Source organism: Jatropha curcas, chromosome 4 (genome assembly GCF_041381405.1).
Source record: "Jatropha curcas cultivar XTBG-Jc1 chromosome 4, XTBG_Jcur_1.0, whole genome shotgun sequence".
NCBI lineage: Eukaryota > Viridiplantae > Streptophyta > Magnoliopsida > Malpighiales > Euphorbiaceae > Jatropha > Jatropha curcas.
Genome location: NC_143154.1, coordinates 31,945,220 through 31,964,135, shown reverse-complemented (window position 1 = coordinate 31,964,135; position 18,916 = coordinate 31,945,220). Strand labels below are relative to the sequence as shown.

Genomic DNA, 18,916 nt, shown 5'->3' with positions numbered 1-18,916 from the left:
AGGCCCCGCAACATGGACGGTCCTGATGAACTCAAACGAACTGGAGGCTACCTGGTCAAAAGGCCTTAAGCATCAAAGTCAACCGGAAATACATTTGAAGCTGAGCTGATTACGGAAATGAAAAATCACAATTAATTCATAATTACCAGAATCAAATTTCTTCCTCAACTTGTTAAGGATTTGGCTAATAATAATGTTACGCTAAATCATACAAGATTTACAAGCTTTGATTATACAACAGTCATCAACTCTACTTCATCTCCTCTATCAAAACTTTCTGTGTCTCGGAATTATTCTTCATTCTTGTAGAATGCTTATCATTTCTGTACTCCATGACTCTCTTCTTCTCTGCCTCTACAATGGCAGCTAAGGAAGACCAAGCTTCCCCCGGCTGCTCATGCACCCAACATATTATGAAATAAATTTTCCTCTCAGCAAGCTTCAGCTTGTTTTTGATTTCCGACTTTCTGGATTTCTCGCTTTTCAACTCCCTTCCCCCAGACTGAATCAGTCTTTGCAAATCGCAGAGTGCACAGATTAAAGCAGAACTCCCAAGTGACAGTAGGGTTATCACATCACTAATAAGAGCTAGTCCAAATTGTAAACCCCCCATATGCTTGTAATCTGGAGAGCAAGTTTTTTCCAAGCAGAAAGACAGAGCTTCTCCAACTGTTTCTGGCTGCCCACCTTGACCTAAGACAGAAGAGACGCTCAATGCCACCACTGATGATCCTATGGCATCTGATTGCCAATCACCATTGTAAAGACGTAATGTGAAGCAGTAGCTATATATAATATCAACCAAGTGAACAGCTAAAAGTGGTGATGGTTCTGTAGATAGAAGTTTTTTAACAGGGGTCAATGGGACTTCAAGGCCAGGAGGAATTTCTCCTGACTGCTCTCCATCATCTTGAGGTGCCAGAGATGCTTCCTGCTCAACAAGTGGTCGGATAAGTAGAGTCCCTTCCTTACTGAGAGAAATTTTTCTGGCAGAAGGCTTCAACCACCATGGTTCCCAAGGCTCAATCAACTTGCTAAGTTCTCCAGATGCCAGAGCTCTTTGGAACTGCTTCTTCTCTTCTACAGATAAGTCATCAAAACTGATTGAACCTCCTGAAATAACAGGGGAAAAAAGTCTATTAGTTTCTTGCCAATAGCATTCAATCCAGAGTGCAAACCCTGCAAAGATAGACCAGCTACTCTTAACATTCAACTAATCCAAAGATCAGGAATTTTCTTCTTTTTTTTTTTTTTTTTTTTTTATCTTCTAAGAGAAAATCAAAATGGTGGAGTGATAGGCATGCAAAGGCATTTGAAAGGTAGCATTTAAAAGAACAAGAACAAGAACAAGAACAAGAAGAAGAAAACAAGACAAGAAATACACAAGTAAGATGAAATAGAGGAATATACCTGACAAAACCTTTTGAATGGTCTCCTCAGATAGAAGAAAATCTGTCAACAAGAGAACAATCCAGTAAGCACACCTTTCACAGAATTAGTAACTCAACTGATGATGACATGTAAAAATGCTGCAATAACGACATAAAATGTTGCAGTAACGACATAAGATGCTGCAATGGTAATAAATCATTTTACAGTTGAGTTAATACAAGGATCACAAAATCAGCAGCAGAAATAAAAAGTTCTACCTCATGTTTTATATTTCAGTGATTCAGTGACAAGTAGCCAAAGTGTAGATTGCAAACAGAGATGAAGACAGGAACAAATCATCCACTCACATGCTAATATAAACAAATGCAAGCAGCTTTAGCCACCCTTGTGCTTAAGCAATTCTCAGACCAATTATAAACTTCGATATCTAACCAAACAGATGCTCATCATATGCTATTGCTATCGTTGGTCTGAAATCAGCTGAAAACCTGAGACTAACCTATATTATGCTTACATCTAAGTTGTATCTTATTCTTACATCTAAGTTGTAACTGAAGATTTTGCAATAGAAGGGTTCCTCAAGGGTAAGCAGACATCATTAAAGTGAACTTGCAAGTGACATAGCAGAATTAAAAAAAGAGAGACACACCCACCATCCTCGTCCATGCCGTCCATCTCTTCTTCCTCCGAATGTCGTTTCAATATTTCAAGCATTTTTTGCTTAGTTTCATCATTAGGTTGCATTTGTCTAAGCTCCTCCACAACATTCTCTCGCATGAACGATTCCGTACACCGAATACTATGAGACTGTACAACAAAAACCAATATAAGAAACAAAGGAATGCCAATAAACAAACAAAAATATAAGCTCCTCCGAATGATTGTTTATATAGCATGCCTTATAGCACTGAAGCGAACAGTATCGAGAATTGCAGCGAGGGCAAGTATACTGTGAAAATTGCTTCTGGCACCTGCACAATTGAAAAGAGAACATAAGATAAAAGAGTGCAGCCAAAAAAAAAAAAAAAACACTTTGAAATTGAATAAGGAGAAGAAGAACTTACACGTGACAGATAATCCGATTAGGAGGGTCCAGAGGAGAAGGATTCGAAGGTTTCTCAGAAGTGAGGATTGTGTTCATCTCTGCCATGTTACTAGAATCCAAGCAAAACGACAGAAACAGCAGTTGCCGTTAGAGCTTTCGGATTTTGGATTTGGGTTTCCTAAATCAAACCCGTTAGTAGAAGGCAAAAATCTATATCTTCCTTCAAAGCTTGAAACAGAACTACAGAAATATAGACGGTGGTCGTGAATCGCTCGAAAGTTCTTGGCGGTTCTGGATTTGTGACGGTTAGGGTTAAGAATCAGGGACAAACGAAGCGGAGAGGAAAATAATTAGGAGATCGAACGACGTCGTAATATTCAGAATGAAATGGGCTCCCTCCGTTTTTTCTGTAAATGCCTATAATACTCTTTGTAGTTTACTATAATTAGTTTTTTACCCCCTATTATTTTAAAATTAGTATTTTGACCCCTTAACTAATTTCAGCGTTAAGTATTAAACACAAAAACAACAGATGATTTATATATATATATTTTATTATTATGAATGTGTATATTGTTACATAAATGTCTACAGCCATTTGCAACCCAAACAATGGGTAATCCAAATTGGAAATTTCAAGTTATGGTGTAATAAATATTGTGTAGAAACTATAAAATCAAACCCTTTGAAGAGCCTTCATGGATTCCTCATCTTTGGCTTGACTTTGTAGTTCAATTCTGTTGTTGGGTTGGTTTTCTTTGCACTTGTCTTCACCTGCAACTTTGAATTCAGCTAATTTTGCTAGTTCTTCAACCTCCTTAACAATGGTTTTGGTTCTTGTAGCAACTTCTATTAACAAAGAAGCAAAAGTTGCCACTGGAATAACTTCCATGAGAGGAATTGTGTCCATTGCCTCAGAGTCGACTTCATCAGGTTTCTTGCTTTCAGGTGGACTGAACAAACTAGAAAGGGATGTTATAGCTTCTTGCAGTTCTTCTACTGCACTATTCATTTCTTCAATGAAGAAATCTATATTCGGTGATCTTTTCATTTTCTTTATGGTTTTTGACAGCTCTTTTATCACGTTCGATGAATTAGAACTCACTCTTAAGCAAACACTGTCTAGTTGCTTCTTAATGAACTCAGGTGTCTGTTAAAAGAAAGAAAGATCAGTTTCCTTTGTGCTAAGAGAAAAGAGAAAGAAAGATTTTCAGTATCGTGGATTGATTAACTAATTACCTGATTTTCTGAATCTATGCAGCTTGTAAGAGCCTCAATGCAGCAAGCCCAGCTACGCAAAGAAGCACCAATCTTCGGGTATTGTTTCCATGGATGTTTGAAGCTGAAAAGGCCATGTGCAGGCTCCCATCTAGCAAAATTGGCCTGTCAAGTATAAACCACACAGTTTTAATCAAATTTTTTATGGCATTAGCTATTTGATGGATCAACTCTATTAGTCCCAACGAGCACTTACCATGGAATCTTCACTGGCCTTTGAGCTCAGAACACATTTGTAACCAAACAAGTTCTTGTCAGATGTTTTGTTATTGTCATTACTGTTGAAATACTCAGCTACACAACCTGAAAGTAATTGTAAAATTATCATTCTTTAGTAAAATTGGCAAGTTTTTATTTTCATTTGCATATGGGAAGACAAGCACTTACCATCTAAGGAATTGGCAAGCTTGTCCATATTGCTAGTAAGTTGAGTATAAAGCTCTTGACCAGCCCAAATGGGGCAAATAAGCATGCTTACAAAAATGCACAAGGAAGTGCCAATAATAATGGTAGATAGTCTCTGATAAGCCATTTCAAACAATTGATCAACCCGATACCCAGAAACAGCAACCAGGCAAAAAGTGAGGATAAAGATCATGGCTCCATAATCGAACCACTGTTTAACTGAAGGAATAAATCTAGAGAAGGTAGCTGAAGAAGCTGAAAGAAAAGGCAACAATTATAAAAACTGAGTGAGTTTCAGATAATTAATCTTAATTTGTTAATCCATTAATGATAACAGGTGAGTCATATATAAGCATACCTAGTAAGAAAATTGAAGCTCCAACAATGATAGGCTCAAATTTCTCTCCAGATTGAGTAGCCAACCAATGAACACTAAAAGCAAGCATTCCAGCAAGAGAAGTTCCTAACACTCTATTCAAACTCTTATATATTGTTGCACCTGCAAAAAATATTTTGTCAGGGAAGGTGATTTTACATTTTAGATAGCCTGGTTTTTTACTACTTAGCTAAAGAACGATCAAGTCAGTTAATAACTTACCTACAGTATTTTCAAAGACTACAACAACAGTCATAATTGCCCACATAGCATTTCCTCCAACACCTTCATATAAAGGTCTCATATAGTAAAACAGAGAGACAATACACAGTGCCATCCCTACTTTAAGGCAATGAACTACTTTTCTAGGGTCATTCACCCCAACTTCCTTTGCTTTACCAAAGAATTTCCCAACTTTGAGGACCAGACATTTTAGACCAAGCCAGGCTCTAACTGCAGGCCCTGAAGATTCCTCCACCATAATCTTTGATGACCCATGTTCTAAACTTATCCTCCACTCCACTCCATTTGCTGCCTTCTTCTCCTCAGCCATTTATATTATTTGTTGGGTTTTTCCTTGAAATTGAAACAAGAAAGAAAGGTTATAGATACTGTCAGGACTTGGAAAAAGTAATAGCTTCCAAGCCTCTTCATTCCATGCAAAGTAAGGGAAGTCAATGTTCATATATAAAGGGGAATTTGGTGTGTGTCTCTTGCAGAATTTGTCAATATAAAAACAAAAATAAAGAATAAAGGGAAAAAATCATTGGCAGGGGAATTCTAGATTCTATAGTGTCATTTCTTTATTTATTTTTTTCTTTTATGGTAGGTAAGGTCTGGAGCTCTGGGTTATGTAGGTGACAGCACTCTCTCTTCCATGCCTTTGATATTATAAAGAACTGTTTTTATTATTTTATTACTGATATACGAGAGTTGCTGTGATGTAGTTTTAAAATTACTCCATTTTTATAACCTAAGGCATTGTTTGGTTCAAAATGCTTTATTTCCCGGAAGTATATTTCCTAGAAAATATATATTTCCAAAGAAATTATCTTTCAGAAAGTATATTTGAACACGTTTAATAAACAAATTAACTTCCTAGTCATTTGTCTTATACATTTTAAAATATATACATGTAAGTTGCACGTTCAATCAAGAAGTTAGTGCAATAATCATTATCACATATATGAGGTTGGAACTTTGTATACGATGTCTTGCATGTAGAGAGAGAGAAAGAGGCCATGGTTATTGCTTAGTGACCTAAAACCCAACTTTAAAATATCGGTTTTGACATAATGTAACCTAAAATGAAAAGCTGAATGTCATCTTTAATGAGTGGGATCATTAAAAGCTTTCAGCTTTTTGTCTAGTACTGTTGATGTTTCTTATAAGTGGGTTTTTGATCAGCTTCCTTTCTCATCTGTCTGCATTTTCAAATTTGGATCATATAAGAAAATTAGGGAAGAGCACCATTTCAGTGTAAAACGTTTTAATATCTCATCTTTTTTGTAGGGTAAATTGGTAAGCAACAAAAATAGTACACTAGCGATTCATAATTCTTTATTTTTACATTTAAGAATTAAGATAAAGAGGAACCGGGAAGGATGTTATATCATTTATCACTTATTACTTTCTACATATACTATATTAGAAATGAAAATAAAGAAACGGGAAGGATGTTATGTCATTTATCACTTATTACTTTATACATATATTAAATTAGAAATGAAAATAAAGAAATGAAAAGAGAAGTAACATTGAATATAAGTGAATTCTATCTGGTGTTTCTCTTGTAAGGATCCTCTCGATCATAAGAGTTTTCATCAATTTGATGAGTCAAAGAGAGGGCTTACCCATATTGTATAACCCATCGTGTTATTTTGACTTATTTAACCTCCTAAAAATAAATAAAAAAAACATAAAAACGCTTCTTTTTTTTTATTATTTTACTTCAATATTAAATTATGAATAGTTTTCAATATTAGCCGTATAAATTAGTACATGAATAAGAGAATGACCTAATTTCAAAGGCAATTTGTCAAGCATGCTAATAGATCTTATGAACCGTTCCTATAGTATTCATTGTAAGTGGAGAAAGCAATATGAATCTGAAATTGCAGGATATGATATGTAATATATTAGAATAAGACATGTCTAGCTAGTGGTGTTGCCACGCCTTTTGAGTCTGCAAATTGGTTTAAGTTGTTAATTAACATTCTTATGATATTGTATCTCTTAAAGCTATATATGCTTTCCACCAAATTAGGTCATGATTAGGACAATCCTTGCTAGTTTAATTAATCAAATCTTTATAATTTAGGAGATTAGGGTTTAATTAAGTAGGATTTATAATTGGCTTATGTTGGTTATCACTTGAATGGAAAAACCACTTATCTAGCCAATAGTGTTCTGGAAGCCTTTTCCACTTGAAAGGCACACTCAACTATCAAAAAGCTTGAAGCAAAAGGTGCCCCTCTTGCCCACAAACACAAATGTACCTTTCATATGTCTAATGTTCTAATTATAGTATTGCCATTTGGAGATCAATCAACTTGTGTATATATCTGTTTGGTAAGTATGAGTGCTTCTATTTCTTACCAACTAGAAAATAATATTTATTAGAGAGTATTCTCAAATTATTTAGAAAATAATTTTGAAGGTAGACTTAGGCAGGTGTTTCTATTTCTTATCAATTAGAGTTTGATTTTAACGCAAAGGATAGCTCAGTAACAAAGAGCACCTAAGAAAGTTGAAGGGATCCACGAGATCGTGAGTTCAAGCCACCTCAGTACAAAAATCTCCACGAGCCAGCTCCAATTCCTCTCGTTATATGGATCATTAAATGAATATGAGCCTGAATACCTCGTAGATGAACAAAAATTGGAAGAAGAGTATATATTTAGAATTGACAAGGAAAGAGATTTAGCCTCAATGCATAAAAATTGGGTGGGAAATATTTCTCACCAAATGTATATTATTTTTTATTTATAGTAATAAGGCAATATCATGGTTAATTTTTATGTATTTTATTAAATTTACCTATCTAGTCTACACCAAACCTAAAAGATTGGTATTTTCCTAAAAATAAAAAATAAAAAAAAAAAACTAAAAGATTGGTAAATAAGAAAAAATTATATTTTTTTATGGTTGGCTTCACATACGTGGCATTTCCTCTCTAATCCAAGCACCATTGCAGCTTGGATTTTTCTTCACACGTCAATGAATATCATTTTCTTTAACTGCCAATGCCATGGAATCATTTAACTCATGCTGATCGGTGATTAATTGATTATTATTTGAAGGCCGTGTATAATACTTTATATTAGAAATTAGTGGGTAGAACTTATTATTTCATCCCAAATTATTAATTTAGATACTATCACCAAAAAAAGTGATTTGGATAAAAAGTAAATCCTGGAGACTCTATTAAATTAGAATCGGTTAGAAAGATGGAAAGCTCGAGCCCTATTGATTATAAGAATTTTCACCTGTTTTCCCGTCAATCAGGACCAAATCCATCTATAACCCTTCCTTTTGCCATCGATGAGGGAGTTGATACCCTTAAAGGTATAATAAATAGACCATTAACTACTTGAGCAATTATAATTCTAATGAATCAGAAAGTATAAAAAAGTAGTGACCATTTGCTGAGCAAATCCAAAGTTCCAAATTAAGGTTTCATTGAAAAGATGAAATTTTGAAATAGAACGATATTGTTCTCTTCATACTTTATGCACAGAATGATGTTTTCTTGTCACCTAAGGTAAGCAGCAAAAAGAATACAAAAGTCTGGCAACTATAATCATAATGTTAAAAGTTAAAAAAGCATTCAAGGTGAAGCAACAAAAGGACAGCAAAAGATAATATTTGATCAGTGCATGGCAGGAGAGAGCAAATTACTATTATTATACTAGTGAAACAACAATAGATGGCTGCAAAACAAATCGGTGGTTAGCCTATGACTAGCAAGTTTCTAAGCTTCAGACACTATAAACAAGTTATGGCAGGAGCAACCTGAGAAAACTAAAAAGCACAAACAAATTAATATGCTTTCCTAGTGTTCGTTTCAGTCATATGCAAATCAGATATAAAATACACCAAACTCGCCAGGATCAAATAACGGACAAGGGCGCATATCATGTCTTGCACAGGGCAAACTCTATAACTAAGTAGTCAATGGTAACATGTAATGAGTTGCCATTCATTCCTTTTGAACTATTTTCTATCTACCAACTGTATTCACATTTCATTTCTTTCCATTTCCAAGGTAGTCAAAATGGAACGGAGATCCTCCTTTTCTCACTTCAGTCTTTCTCAGCTGTTACAAGGACACCAATCACTGCAGTACCTCGAGATGTGCGGATGCTCAAGGTGTTCTAGAAAGAAGTACTTATTTAGGAGGTCTCGTTCATTGGAGTGCCTCCGCCACACCAATAGAACATGGTAATGCAGGTTGCTGATAATTGTTTAAAAGAGGAACCCTGCCATTCATAACATTACTAGGCTGATTTGTCGAGTCGATCCCACTTGTTGATGTTAGTTGTAGAAGCTGGACAAGGGACCAAAGTATGTCTATCCTTGTTATGTTTGTGTTTGCCTGCCATATATCGTAATATCAGCTTTCTTAGCATTCTATATATATATTACGTCATTCTTGTATTATACCCAAAAAAGAAAGTTAAAGATCTAATGCTGCTTTGCATACCTCAACAATGAAGCGCGCCCATATTTTATCCTCTCGAGTTTCCATTAATCCCTTCAATATATTCAAACCAAAGCCCCTAATTACATCTGCTATCTCGAGAAAGAATCCCCGATCCTCGCAAAGCATCTGCAACAGAATAGATAAAATGTGTTCAGTGAGTTCAGATGCTGAAGTTTGCTATGAGATTATCATGAGACACACTGTCTTATCTCTTCATCTTGCATACCTCTATACGCATTAGGCCAGGAGGGCTGAGATCTTCAACTATGATAGGGCAAACCATTGATTGATCTCCAACTTCCAGGGCCCATGTAGCACCTCCACCACTTGTGCTGTTGTGTTTAGGAACTGTTTTGTTCTCTTCACTGATAAGCTATGAAAGTGCAGTTTTACTTGTATCAGTCAATTATATCACCAAAAACCAATATATCCTATCTGCATGCAATAGATAAACAAATCAACCATTTACCTTTGGATCATCAGCTTGTTTAAGCTTGTCTGCATATTTTGTCACACTTTGCAAGAAAAGCATGTACTTAATGGTGCGATCCAACAAAGCATCAATGCTACACTGTTACAAAAACCAAATGAATATACATTAGCAATTTACAATATGTTATGCTATAAATAACAGGGTACACTTCCTTCGCGGATTATCTCCGTCAGGATTGCATACCTTTCCACCGTCAGGGATTATCCCTTTCAACTCTTTCATGCGATCTTGGATCTGCTGACGATCTTTTGGCCTTGGTCTAGTACTTTCCCCAGGTCTGGCTCGTTTCCTGGTGGCCTTTGTAGGTTCCTCAGGCTTCTTAGATTTTCCTAGAGCAGTACCTCCATCTTCGATGATATAGCCATCATCAATCCATAGACCTGCTTGTGATTTTGGGAACTCCTCTCTTTTAGATAGAAGATTGCTTGCCTTGTCTTTATGATATGCTGGCTGAATTGTCATGCTGCCACTAGAGCAAGAAAAACCCCCCAGCTGAACTTGACTGAGCAATGAACTATCCAATCTTCTTCTCTTGGCAGTTGAAAACTGATCATCAATGCTAGGATTGGTAATGTAACTAGAATTATTACTTCCATTTAGAAGCTTTTCAATTCCTAATTCTGAAAACAACCCTTTTCGTGGCCCAACTGCAGAATTGTCATCCAACTCTGAGACACATTCTGAACCACAAGTGCTAGTAGCCAAGTGACCAACACTCACTGTTGGTTTCATCATATTTTCTTGGCTATCGCCAGCTTCTCCTTTCCCATATTCCAATCCCAAACCTTCAAACAGATCATTGCCAGCATCATTCACAATTACAGATTTCTGTTCTCCACCACAAACATATGCATCAGTGGTGGAACTTTGCATTGAATTAGCTGTTTGTGCGAATGGAATGTCAAGTAAATCATCTCCAATCAGGTCAGATGACACGGAAGCTACTCCTGCTGATTGTGAGAAATTCTCTTTTACTGTGGCTGCCATTTTGCTGATGCCATGATCTGGTGGATAAGCAAACCACTCAAAAATATTATCCAGTATGAAACAGTTAGAAATATCCGTAGCAAACTCATCCAACTTAAACTCTTCTGGGAATCTCTGTAAGTTTGTTTCTCTTTCTGGAAATCCACTTTCATTTGCATGATATGATGAAGCAGAATGCCAATCGCTGATTGATCTTCCGGAATTTTGTTGACCACTCCTTTCCACATTAACCAATCCCCCTGATCTATACAATGAAGTAACAGTTGAGTCACCTTGATAATCTTGTTTTGTGGGGACACAAAAAACTGGAGTATCTTCTTTCGTAGAGAGCACATATGAAGAATCTGGGACCCCTATTTCAGATGGCAACTGCGACTCCAATGAAGTTATTATAGAACCCCCATTAAAAGGGGTTTTAGCAGCTGACTTCTCTACAGAGAAGGCAGATTGTGAAGACGCCTTCTGGAACTGAGTAGTAGGATTACTGGATAGTATCACTTGAGCTTCAGTATAAGCTGTCTGCAATTGGTTAGTAAGAGGAGATGAGTCCAAATATAAAGGGTTGATCTTTTCTTGTTGAAAATCGGAAGCGAAACCAGAGGATTGAGTGAGATTCATTGAAGTATAAGCCATTTCCATCAGATCGCTGCTGCTCCCACCATGCATAGGTGTGATATTAGCATTACAGAAGGATGCAAACCACTCATTAAGATCACAATTTTTATAGTTGAAAGGTGAAGATGGGCTGCCTTGAGAAGCAAGGACATCAATATTGTCCATCTCACTGAACGATCTTTTTGTTTGATCCAGAAACTCTGGTGTCTGCAAATTCTGCAGTAGTAATAGCATCAGCATCATTAACCAGTCATTGATGCCTTGATATATGTGACGGAATCTATTACACAACCTATTTCATGTAACAGGCATGCACAAACAGAATTTCATGTAAATCAGACATCAATTTAGGATCTGTTAGTTTCCGAATTTGACACCAACTGCAATGACTGATGGATTAAAAAGACTGGAAATCCTTTCTCCGAAAGAGTACATTGATGGAAAAATGACGCCACCAAAATTACCAAAATGCATATGGTTGCATAACAATGAACATTGTTTGATATGCTTTCAGTATCCTAACCTTTTTGGTTGATCCAAATTGTATCACACCTCGAGATTCCACTGGAATTACTGCAATTGTCTGCAAATGGGATTTAACAGTGGGTAAGAACGGCCATATATATACATTCTTGCACAAAGATACTAACATAGATTCAGAAGACTGTAGATTTGAAGAAGCTTTAAATGTGCTACCTTTAGTCCTGAGGAAACTTGTTGTTGAATCTCATAATCATCCTGCAATTTTGAGAAGACAAATCTTCAAATAAGTGGATAATGGAAACAATACGAAAATTTCACAAAAACACCCACTGAAAACTAGTTGCATGTTAGATATTGACTAAAGAAGAAAGAAGAGAAGCACCTGGCACATAGCTTGGCCTCCAATAGAACTGGCAGAACTACTTTCTCCATTGTTAGCATCTGAGAAAATCCATTGGCACTTCCCAGACAAAGCAGCTCGGCCAACAAGTCTGAATTATTAGAAAATGAAAAAAAAAAAAAAAAAAGTTTAGCCCTGTAAATAATTTTTCTAGTACTTTAAACTAAATAAGTTGTTAATATTTATGGTCTTAAGAATGAAATTTGGAAATTTATTAACAAAAATTTACCCAAAAATTTTGCTGCTGAACTAAAACGTTATGCAAAATTTGAGCTTACCCTTCACCCAGCATATGGGCCTGAAGAAGCATATTGTTAACAGCTGCCCCCATTTCTTCTTCATAATAGGCATCTTCCATTGTCAACAACCTGGTGCAAAGTAAGCGAAAGACCATTATATTACACAGCCAAAAACAAATGTCAAACCAGAAACCATTTGCTACTTTCAAAATTAGGGGTCAGATAGTAAAAGTTGAAAGTTTTATCCTCAAAAAGAAACCTGATCTCAGATAGAACCTCTAATAATGTAGGCACGATTTGCAGTGAACTGATATCAAATTGTAACATTAAAGGAAAGACCTTTACTTGAGAATTTACTTACTGAAATCCGGATATCCTCCTTAATTAATATGTCATTATTTACCAACTTTTAAGCTTTCATTTTTTGTTTCACTTCTTCAAAGGAAAAAGAAAACAAGTTTAGATCAAGATATGGTGGTCAAGGATTGGTATACAAGGTCAAATTTGCATACAGCATGAACTCGAAAAAAAAAAAAAAAAAAAAAAACAAAGAGAGAGAGAGTAGAAGAAAAAAAAAAATTGCAACAAGGACAGGGAGCCAAAAGCTTCTAACTTGAAAGAAGCAAACAAAAGATAAAGCCCCTCCAAAAAAAATTAAAAGTAAAGACAAAAAAGAAAGTAAATATGTAAGTGAAAAACAAAAGAGAAACAAACTTACATAGAATTTCTTTGATCCAAGCGCCAGAAAACTCCATAAGACCAGCCATTACTACAACAAAGACTCTTAAGCGTCTCCTTCAAAACCGAACCCATTTTAGTTTCACTACTCAATCCACACTTCACGATCCAAAACTCATTACTCAACACCCCATTATTCAACGATTCCAGTCCGAGTCAACCAGCTCAAGCTCTACTGTTGTGTCTGAAAAAGAAAAGTGTTGTCTGGCAACAGAAAACACTGAACCCAAAAACAAGAAAAGAGCAAAGCCTGTGAAGGGTTTCAACTTAGAAGTGCCAAACAAAGCTGCTATTGTAAAACAGATTGTTTTCTTGCAAGAAAAATATATGGAAGCTGAAAGTGGTCGGTGAGAGAGTGAGTCGAGTAAGGGATTAAAAGCAAATGGGTTTATATATATAAATAAAGAGAGAAAGCCAGAAAGGGTGGTTTTTAGTTCTGTGATTTTGTCTCTCTCTTTTTCTTTATCTTTATCTTTCCCCTATATGTATAGGAGTGTGTATCTTTCTTTCTTTCTTTCTCTTACAGGACAAAGAATGGAGATCTTTGAGCATTTACTGTGCTAATATCTTTGTCATTGTTTTTCCCGGCGACCGGTCCCATCCGGATCTTGGTTTGCTATTTTCTTTGTCGCTTTACCGGCTGTAGCCGGTTATGGTAGTTGATTTTCTCTTTTGGTTAGTCTCCAAAATCTCGCGAGATCAAAGTTGTATTAAAATGAGATTAAAGTGTAGGTACAATTAAAAATGATGCACAAATAATGTATTGGATCTATTTAAAGAAATTGTGACGATTGATTAGATGGTAAGCCATCTCAACTCTATAAAATCGAAAATAAAAATCCGATTTTTAGTAACTTTACATTATAGGGAGGGTAAAAAATTTTTACTTTATACTGTTTGAAAGGTTTCCACATCCTAAAAAAATGTATTCAATCTGTTTAAAGAAATTGTGACGATTGATTGGTTGTGTTTATTAGGTTTTGGATTTCCCTATGTATGATTTAATTTTGGGAAATTTATGTAGAGAATTTTGTTAATCAATGAGGATTTATATGTAATAAAATTAAGATTCTATCGTATTTATTTCTTTAATTTTTAACTTTACTTTTATTTCTAGTATTTAATTTCAAATAAATTTTAATGTTAATGACAATTTAATATAAAATACTATAATAAAACTAAATATATTCTCCATCTTAATTTAGAATGTGAATTTTGAAATAAGTGTTCAAAATAAATAAAATATATACATTATAAATTATTGGATAAAAATAATTTATCTTAAACGATATGATCATCAATCAAATTGAAACAAACATGATGTTGACAGAACATCAAAACTCACTGACTATTCAAATAAAATATTTACTTTTTTAGAATGTTAAATATTTAAAAAGAAAATATAAATTACCATTATATAAATTTCAACTTTTATGGATTTTTTAATATGGTGGGATAGCTATAAAGCATGGATTAGTTGGATTAGTAATATGCTTTTTATGATATATTTTATTAGTAGTAGAAATATGACTATTGGTGGAAAAAAGAGCCATTTAATTAATTAATTAATTAATTTGATGGTATTAATTAATTAATTTGCATACCATCAAGAGAAGGTCACCATCCAAAGGCCAAAGAGTATAAAATCTCACGTCCTTATCTAAATTAATTCATAGCAGCCCAACCATTCATGATTTTTGCGGCTAATAAATTATGCAAATCATGATTTTTTCTTTTTCTTCAAAAAAAAAAATATTTTGTTCGTTTCACACATATTTATAGAAATTAGAATGATATTCGTAAATTCCTGATCCCAGTGAGATTGCGTTCGACAACAGTTTTTTAAAATAGTTTTTATAGTTTTGAGTTAAAACGTTAAACGATATAGCATTTGAATTAGCCTTTAGAGGTTAAGGTAGCGTTCAGTAATATAGCATTTGAATTAGCCTTTAGAGGTTAAGGTAGCGTTTTATAAAAAGTTAACCTATGTAACGTTTAGGTTTTAGCGTTTCATGAAAAACTACTGAAACATCTAACAGTTAAATGCTATTAAAACAGCTAACAGCTACCAAAACAACTAATTTTGCCGAACAGAATCTAAATTCGCATAGAATGTTAATTGTAGTTAGTTATTACTCTAACAAATAATTAATTGATTAGGAAACAAAATTACACTTCAAAAAAAAAAAAAAATTGTATTGACTATCAACGGATGTTAAGATAAATAGTTCGATAATTTTTTCTATTAAGTGAAGTTATATATTCCGTTCTGATGGATCGAGTAAATACTGCTTGAGAGTGGATAATAAATTAACGCAGAGAAAGTAGGATTTAATCATAAATAAAAAGAAAAAAAATTTGTTCTTTGTGGACTCTCTCTTACTAATATTCTATAATTATGTTCTTACACTTTCAACTGCCTAAGAGTTTGTTCCTAATTGTCATAAAAGTATTATAAATTCATCAACCATAGCAATATTGTGGAGGTCTATATGGTGTTCTTTCTATATACAAATTCAAATTTATTAAATTCAAATGAAATCAATTGATCCTAATCTAGATAATAATGAGACTTGTAAGATAAGTGATTTTGAAATAATTTAAGATAACACATAATGATATCATGATAATTACTTATCTAATTTTCAATTTATATTATATAATTTTATTTTCTTTACTCCATCTTAATTTTTATTTTATTTTCACATATTTTCATCCTTAGAATAGAAATGGTATTCAATTCCGTCAATAGCGATTTTAATTTTAAACTCATAATTTTACGAGTAAGATTCGCATTCATGTATATAAATCTATTTCCGCCGATCCAATTATATGCATCAGTGATTCTAAAAATTGAAAATGAAATAGTAAAACTAAAAGATTGAATTAAACTTAAAGCTTACATTATGTTTTTGTTAGAGCAATCATGAACCCTAAAAAGAAAACCCAAATACTACAATGGTGGTATATATTTTTTCATTCATGCAATGGAAATTTTGCTTTTTGTAGTTACTCTATTTTATGTTCATTTACAATCAAAGCACAACTTTGTTAATATACAATAATATCATCAACATGTAATATTATTATTCCTCAATATTATTTTTTGAATGGTATAATTATTTGTTGTAGACCATTCAAATGAATACAATCTCACATATCAAAAGAAAAAAAAAAAATCCTAATGCCATTGAAATTATGATACTTTTCTTCATAAAATAGGAAGTGCATTATGAAATTTCAAAAGTCAAACCCAATAATAATAATGAATAACATAATATAAATATGAGCTATATTCATTATTATTTTTCTTTAAAAAATTAGCAATTGATTGCCAATGCAATATCACCATATCATAACATTTATATAAGACATGTACATATATAGAAAATTGAAATTTTCTCTTAAAAAAATATTCTTGGCAGAAAAAATTATTCTTCTAAACAATAATATGAATATGGTGCAAATTTTTTAATTCTTGTATCCGCTTTGCAAGATTAAATATGAATATTTTTCAGCATCTGTTTAGAAAGGATCGAATTATATATCGAATTCTATTAGAAAGTAAAAAAAAAAAAGTATAGACTTAATTTTAAAAGAAAAAAAATAAACAGAGCAGTTCAGATTTTATTTTTAAAATTCATATTTTGCCCCATTATTTGAATAAAAGAAGTTTTATCCATTGTATTTTTATTGGATCAGAGTAAATAAGTGAAAAACGGGTAAAATTACCATCTCTAATATAAAATATCAAATACCCAATAAAGCTCAAAAAAAAAAAAAAAGTTTCTTTGAAATATATCCATCATTTAAAATTCATATTTAAAATCATAAATATTAATGGGTGTGGTCCATCATGTATTATTCTACCATCTTTATGTCCGTTAAAATAATATTATTTCTTTCTTTTTCTGTAAGCTTTGAGTGTATTTTAAGCCTCCCAATGGTGATAGTGTGGCACAGAGGTGGTAATAGGACAATTAGCGTTGGAAATAGTGGCGGCGGCGGCTCTCAGCTGGTCATCGGCCACAGAATATTCCGATGTGTAATGGATTGTCTAATAGGATACGTCTGTGGCGGGTCCCACCTGGGGAACTGAAACATTATAAAAGGGCAAAAGTGATGTGTGGTCCCATCTGGCGGGCCTGTGGGGTTTGTAGGGATCATTTTCTGCTACCACCTTCTGCCACTGCCTCCTCTTTCTTTTTTTAATTGGAAAATATTAATACTACTAATTGAAACTTAATTACTTTTTTAAATACGGTTAATCAGTTAATTAATCCACCACTAATTGTAAAGTTTTTTTTTTTTTTTTGCAGTATAAGAAGGTTTAATTGAGTGGACCACTAAAGTAAAAGGTTATATAGTTAGCGTGGTCAAATTGATGTTTTACATAATCCACACCAACTTTGCTTAATCCAATATTATATACAAATCAAATCTCATCATCAAATAATAAATTTTTTAGAAAAATTCTAAACTATACGTATACTTATATATGTTGGAACTGAAATTTAATGTATATTTTAGGAAGTTCATGTCCAACGTGAAAGAGTTTTTATTAAAAAATATAAGACTTAGACAATTCTCCTCGCTTGAAATATATAAAATAAATAATAAGATAGAGATGAGTTCCGGTATATATATCGAATGTTAGCACTTTTGGAACAAGTTCATGTATTTAATAACATTAAAAAAATGTTAAATTATAATGAAAATATAGGTATTACCCATCACTCTCTTTTTTTTTTTTTCCCCGTTCTATATAATATATATCATGCGTCATCATTTCACTTCACTGTGTCTCAACTGTTATTACGGGTCTTCCTTCCACCGCCCAATAGCTTTCTATATATAATAAACCAAAGGGTCTATTAACCTTATATATACATAACACTCCATTTCAACTATTCCCCTAAAACAATAAGAATAAATACAATTTTGACCTACTTTATGCTTAAGCCGGTGAAACTAGTTCAAGAGAGTCAGAATAATATTTGTTTAATCATTTTAATAAACGTGATTTCAAGTTTTGAATCTCTAATTTTGGAGATAAAGTTCACTTAAGAATACATTCTACTTCTTTCTTTCGATCTATTAGAAGTCCTCCAGTAACAGTGCTAAAATAATTTAACAAAGTCATGTAAGAGTGATTAACAAAACATCTTATTTTTAATATTTATGTTAATTGGGTTAAGAGATAAGTTAACGTAAAAGCTTATTCTCCCACTGGAGTATCCTATTCTCATGCTCGTTTCTATGTTTAGGATGTTACCGGTTTGTTTTTCTTAAAAAATAAAATAAAATAAAAAAGAGCTGCATGGCATGGGATATGGAGAATATATATATGGGTCCCCATATAAATTTTCACAGATCTCTCATTCTAGTATGAGAATCTTGACTTTATTTACATTACCATCAACCCTAAATCTCCTCTTTACAGTTTTGTGTCCATGATATGAACTCCACTGCTACTCTATATATCTTATCTTCATATCATCAGCTAAATCCCAACCCTCCATTTCTGAATGTCTGGTCCAACAGTGACCATCATTATTATCATCACTTTTAGGCAATTAAATGCCAAAACACTTAATGGGGAAAACAAAAACATGATTTGTAATAATCCAAAACAGGATTTTTCTCTTTTATAAAACATATTAATTTTCCTGTTCGTTTGTTAGTTAGCATCACAATTATAAGGTCTGGTCTAGGGTTTTACATGCCTTAACAGCCCACACCTTTATTTTCAGTGGGTGG

At 33.6% G+C, this 18,916-nt stretch overlaps 3 protein-coding genes across 4 annotated transcripts; all 3 read right to left on the bottom strand.

The window, feature by feature from the left end:
* Nucleotides 1-109: 109 nt before the first annotated feature.
* On the bottom strand, nucleotides 110-2,828 carry LOC105645615 (HIT-type Zinc finger family protein). The gene is made up of 5 exons (XM_037639631.1): nucleotides 2,457-2,828; nucleotides 2,291-2,363; nucleotides 2,046-2,199; nucleotides 1,411-1,452; nucleotides 110-1,113 (listed from the first exon to the last, which is right to left on the bottom strand). The coding sequence occupies exons 1-5, from the start codon at nucleotides 2,540-2,542 to the stop codon at nucleotides 251-253; spliced, it is 1,218 nt and encodes a 405-aa protein (XP_037495559.1). The 5' UTR covers nucleotides 2,543-2,828; the 3' UTR covers nucleotides 110-250.
* Nucleotides 2,829-2,963: 135 nt separating this feature from the next.
* LOC105645616 (aluminum-activated malate transporter 10) lies at nucleotides 2,964-5,421 on the bottom strand. The gene is made up of 6 exons (XM_012231262.4): nucleotides 4,719-5,421; nucleotides 4,479-4,619; nucleotides 4,103-4,375; nucleotides 3,912-4,018; nucleotides 3,677-3,820; nucleotides 2,964-3,587 (listed from the first exon to the last, which is right to left on the bottom strand). The coding sequence occupies exons 1-6, from the start codon at nucleotides 5,047-5,049 to the stop codon at nucleotides 3,114-3,116; spliced, it is 1,470 nt and encodes a 489-aa protein (XP_012086652.1). The 5' UTR covers nucleotides 5,050-5,421; the 3' UTR covers nucleotides 2,964-3,113.
* Nucleotides 5,422-8,375: 2,954 nt separating this feature from the next.
* LOC105645618 (Serine/threonine-protein kinase WNK (With No Lysine)-like protein) lies at nucleotides 8,376-13,684 on the bottom strand. Of its 2 annotated transcripts, none has more exons than XM_012231263.4 (10): nucleotides 13,137-13,684; nucleotides 12,458-12,547; nucleotides 12,162-12,270; nucleotides 11,993-12,034; nucleotides 11,820-11,879; nucleotides 9,878-11,512; nucleotides 9,671-9,772; nucleotides 9,428-9,574; nucleotides 9,202-9,327; nucleotides 8,376-9,093 (listed from the first exon to the last, which is right to left on the bottom strand). In XM_012231263.4, the coding sequence occupies exons 1-10, from the start codon at nucleotides 13,229-13,231 to the stop codon at nucleotides 8,905-8,907; spliced, it is 2,595 nt and encodes an 864-aa protein (XP_012086653.1). In that variant the 5' UTR covers nucleotides 13,232-13,684; the 3' UTR covers nucleotides 8,376-8,904. The 2 variants fall into 2 exon arrangements, with proteins under 2 accessions (XP_012086653.1, XP_012086654.1); XM_012231264.4 differs by lacking the exon at nucleotides 13,137-13,684 and adding an exon at nucleotides 12,780-12,930.
* Between the last annotated feature and the right edge of the window lie 5,232 nt (nucleotides 13,685-18,916).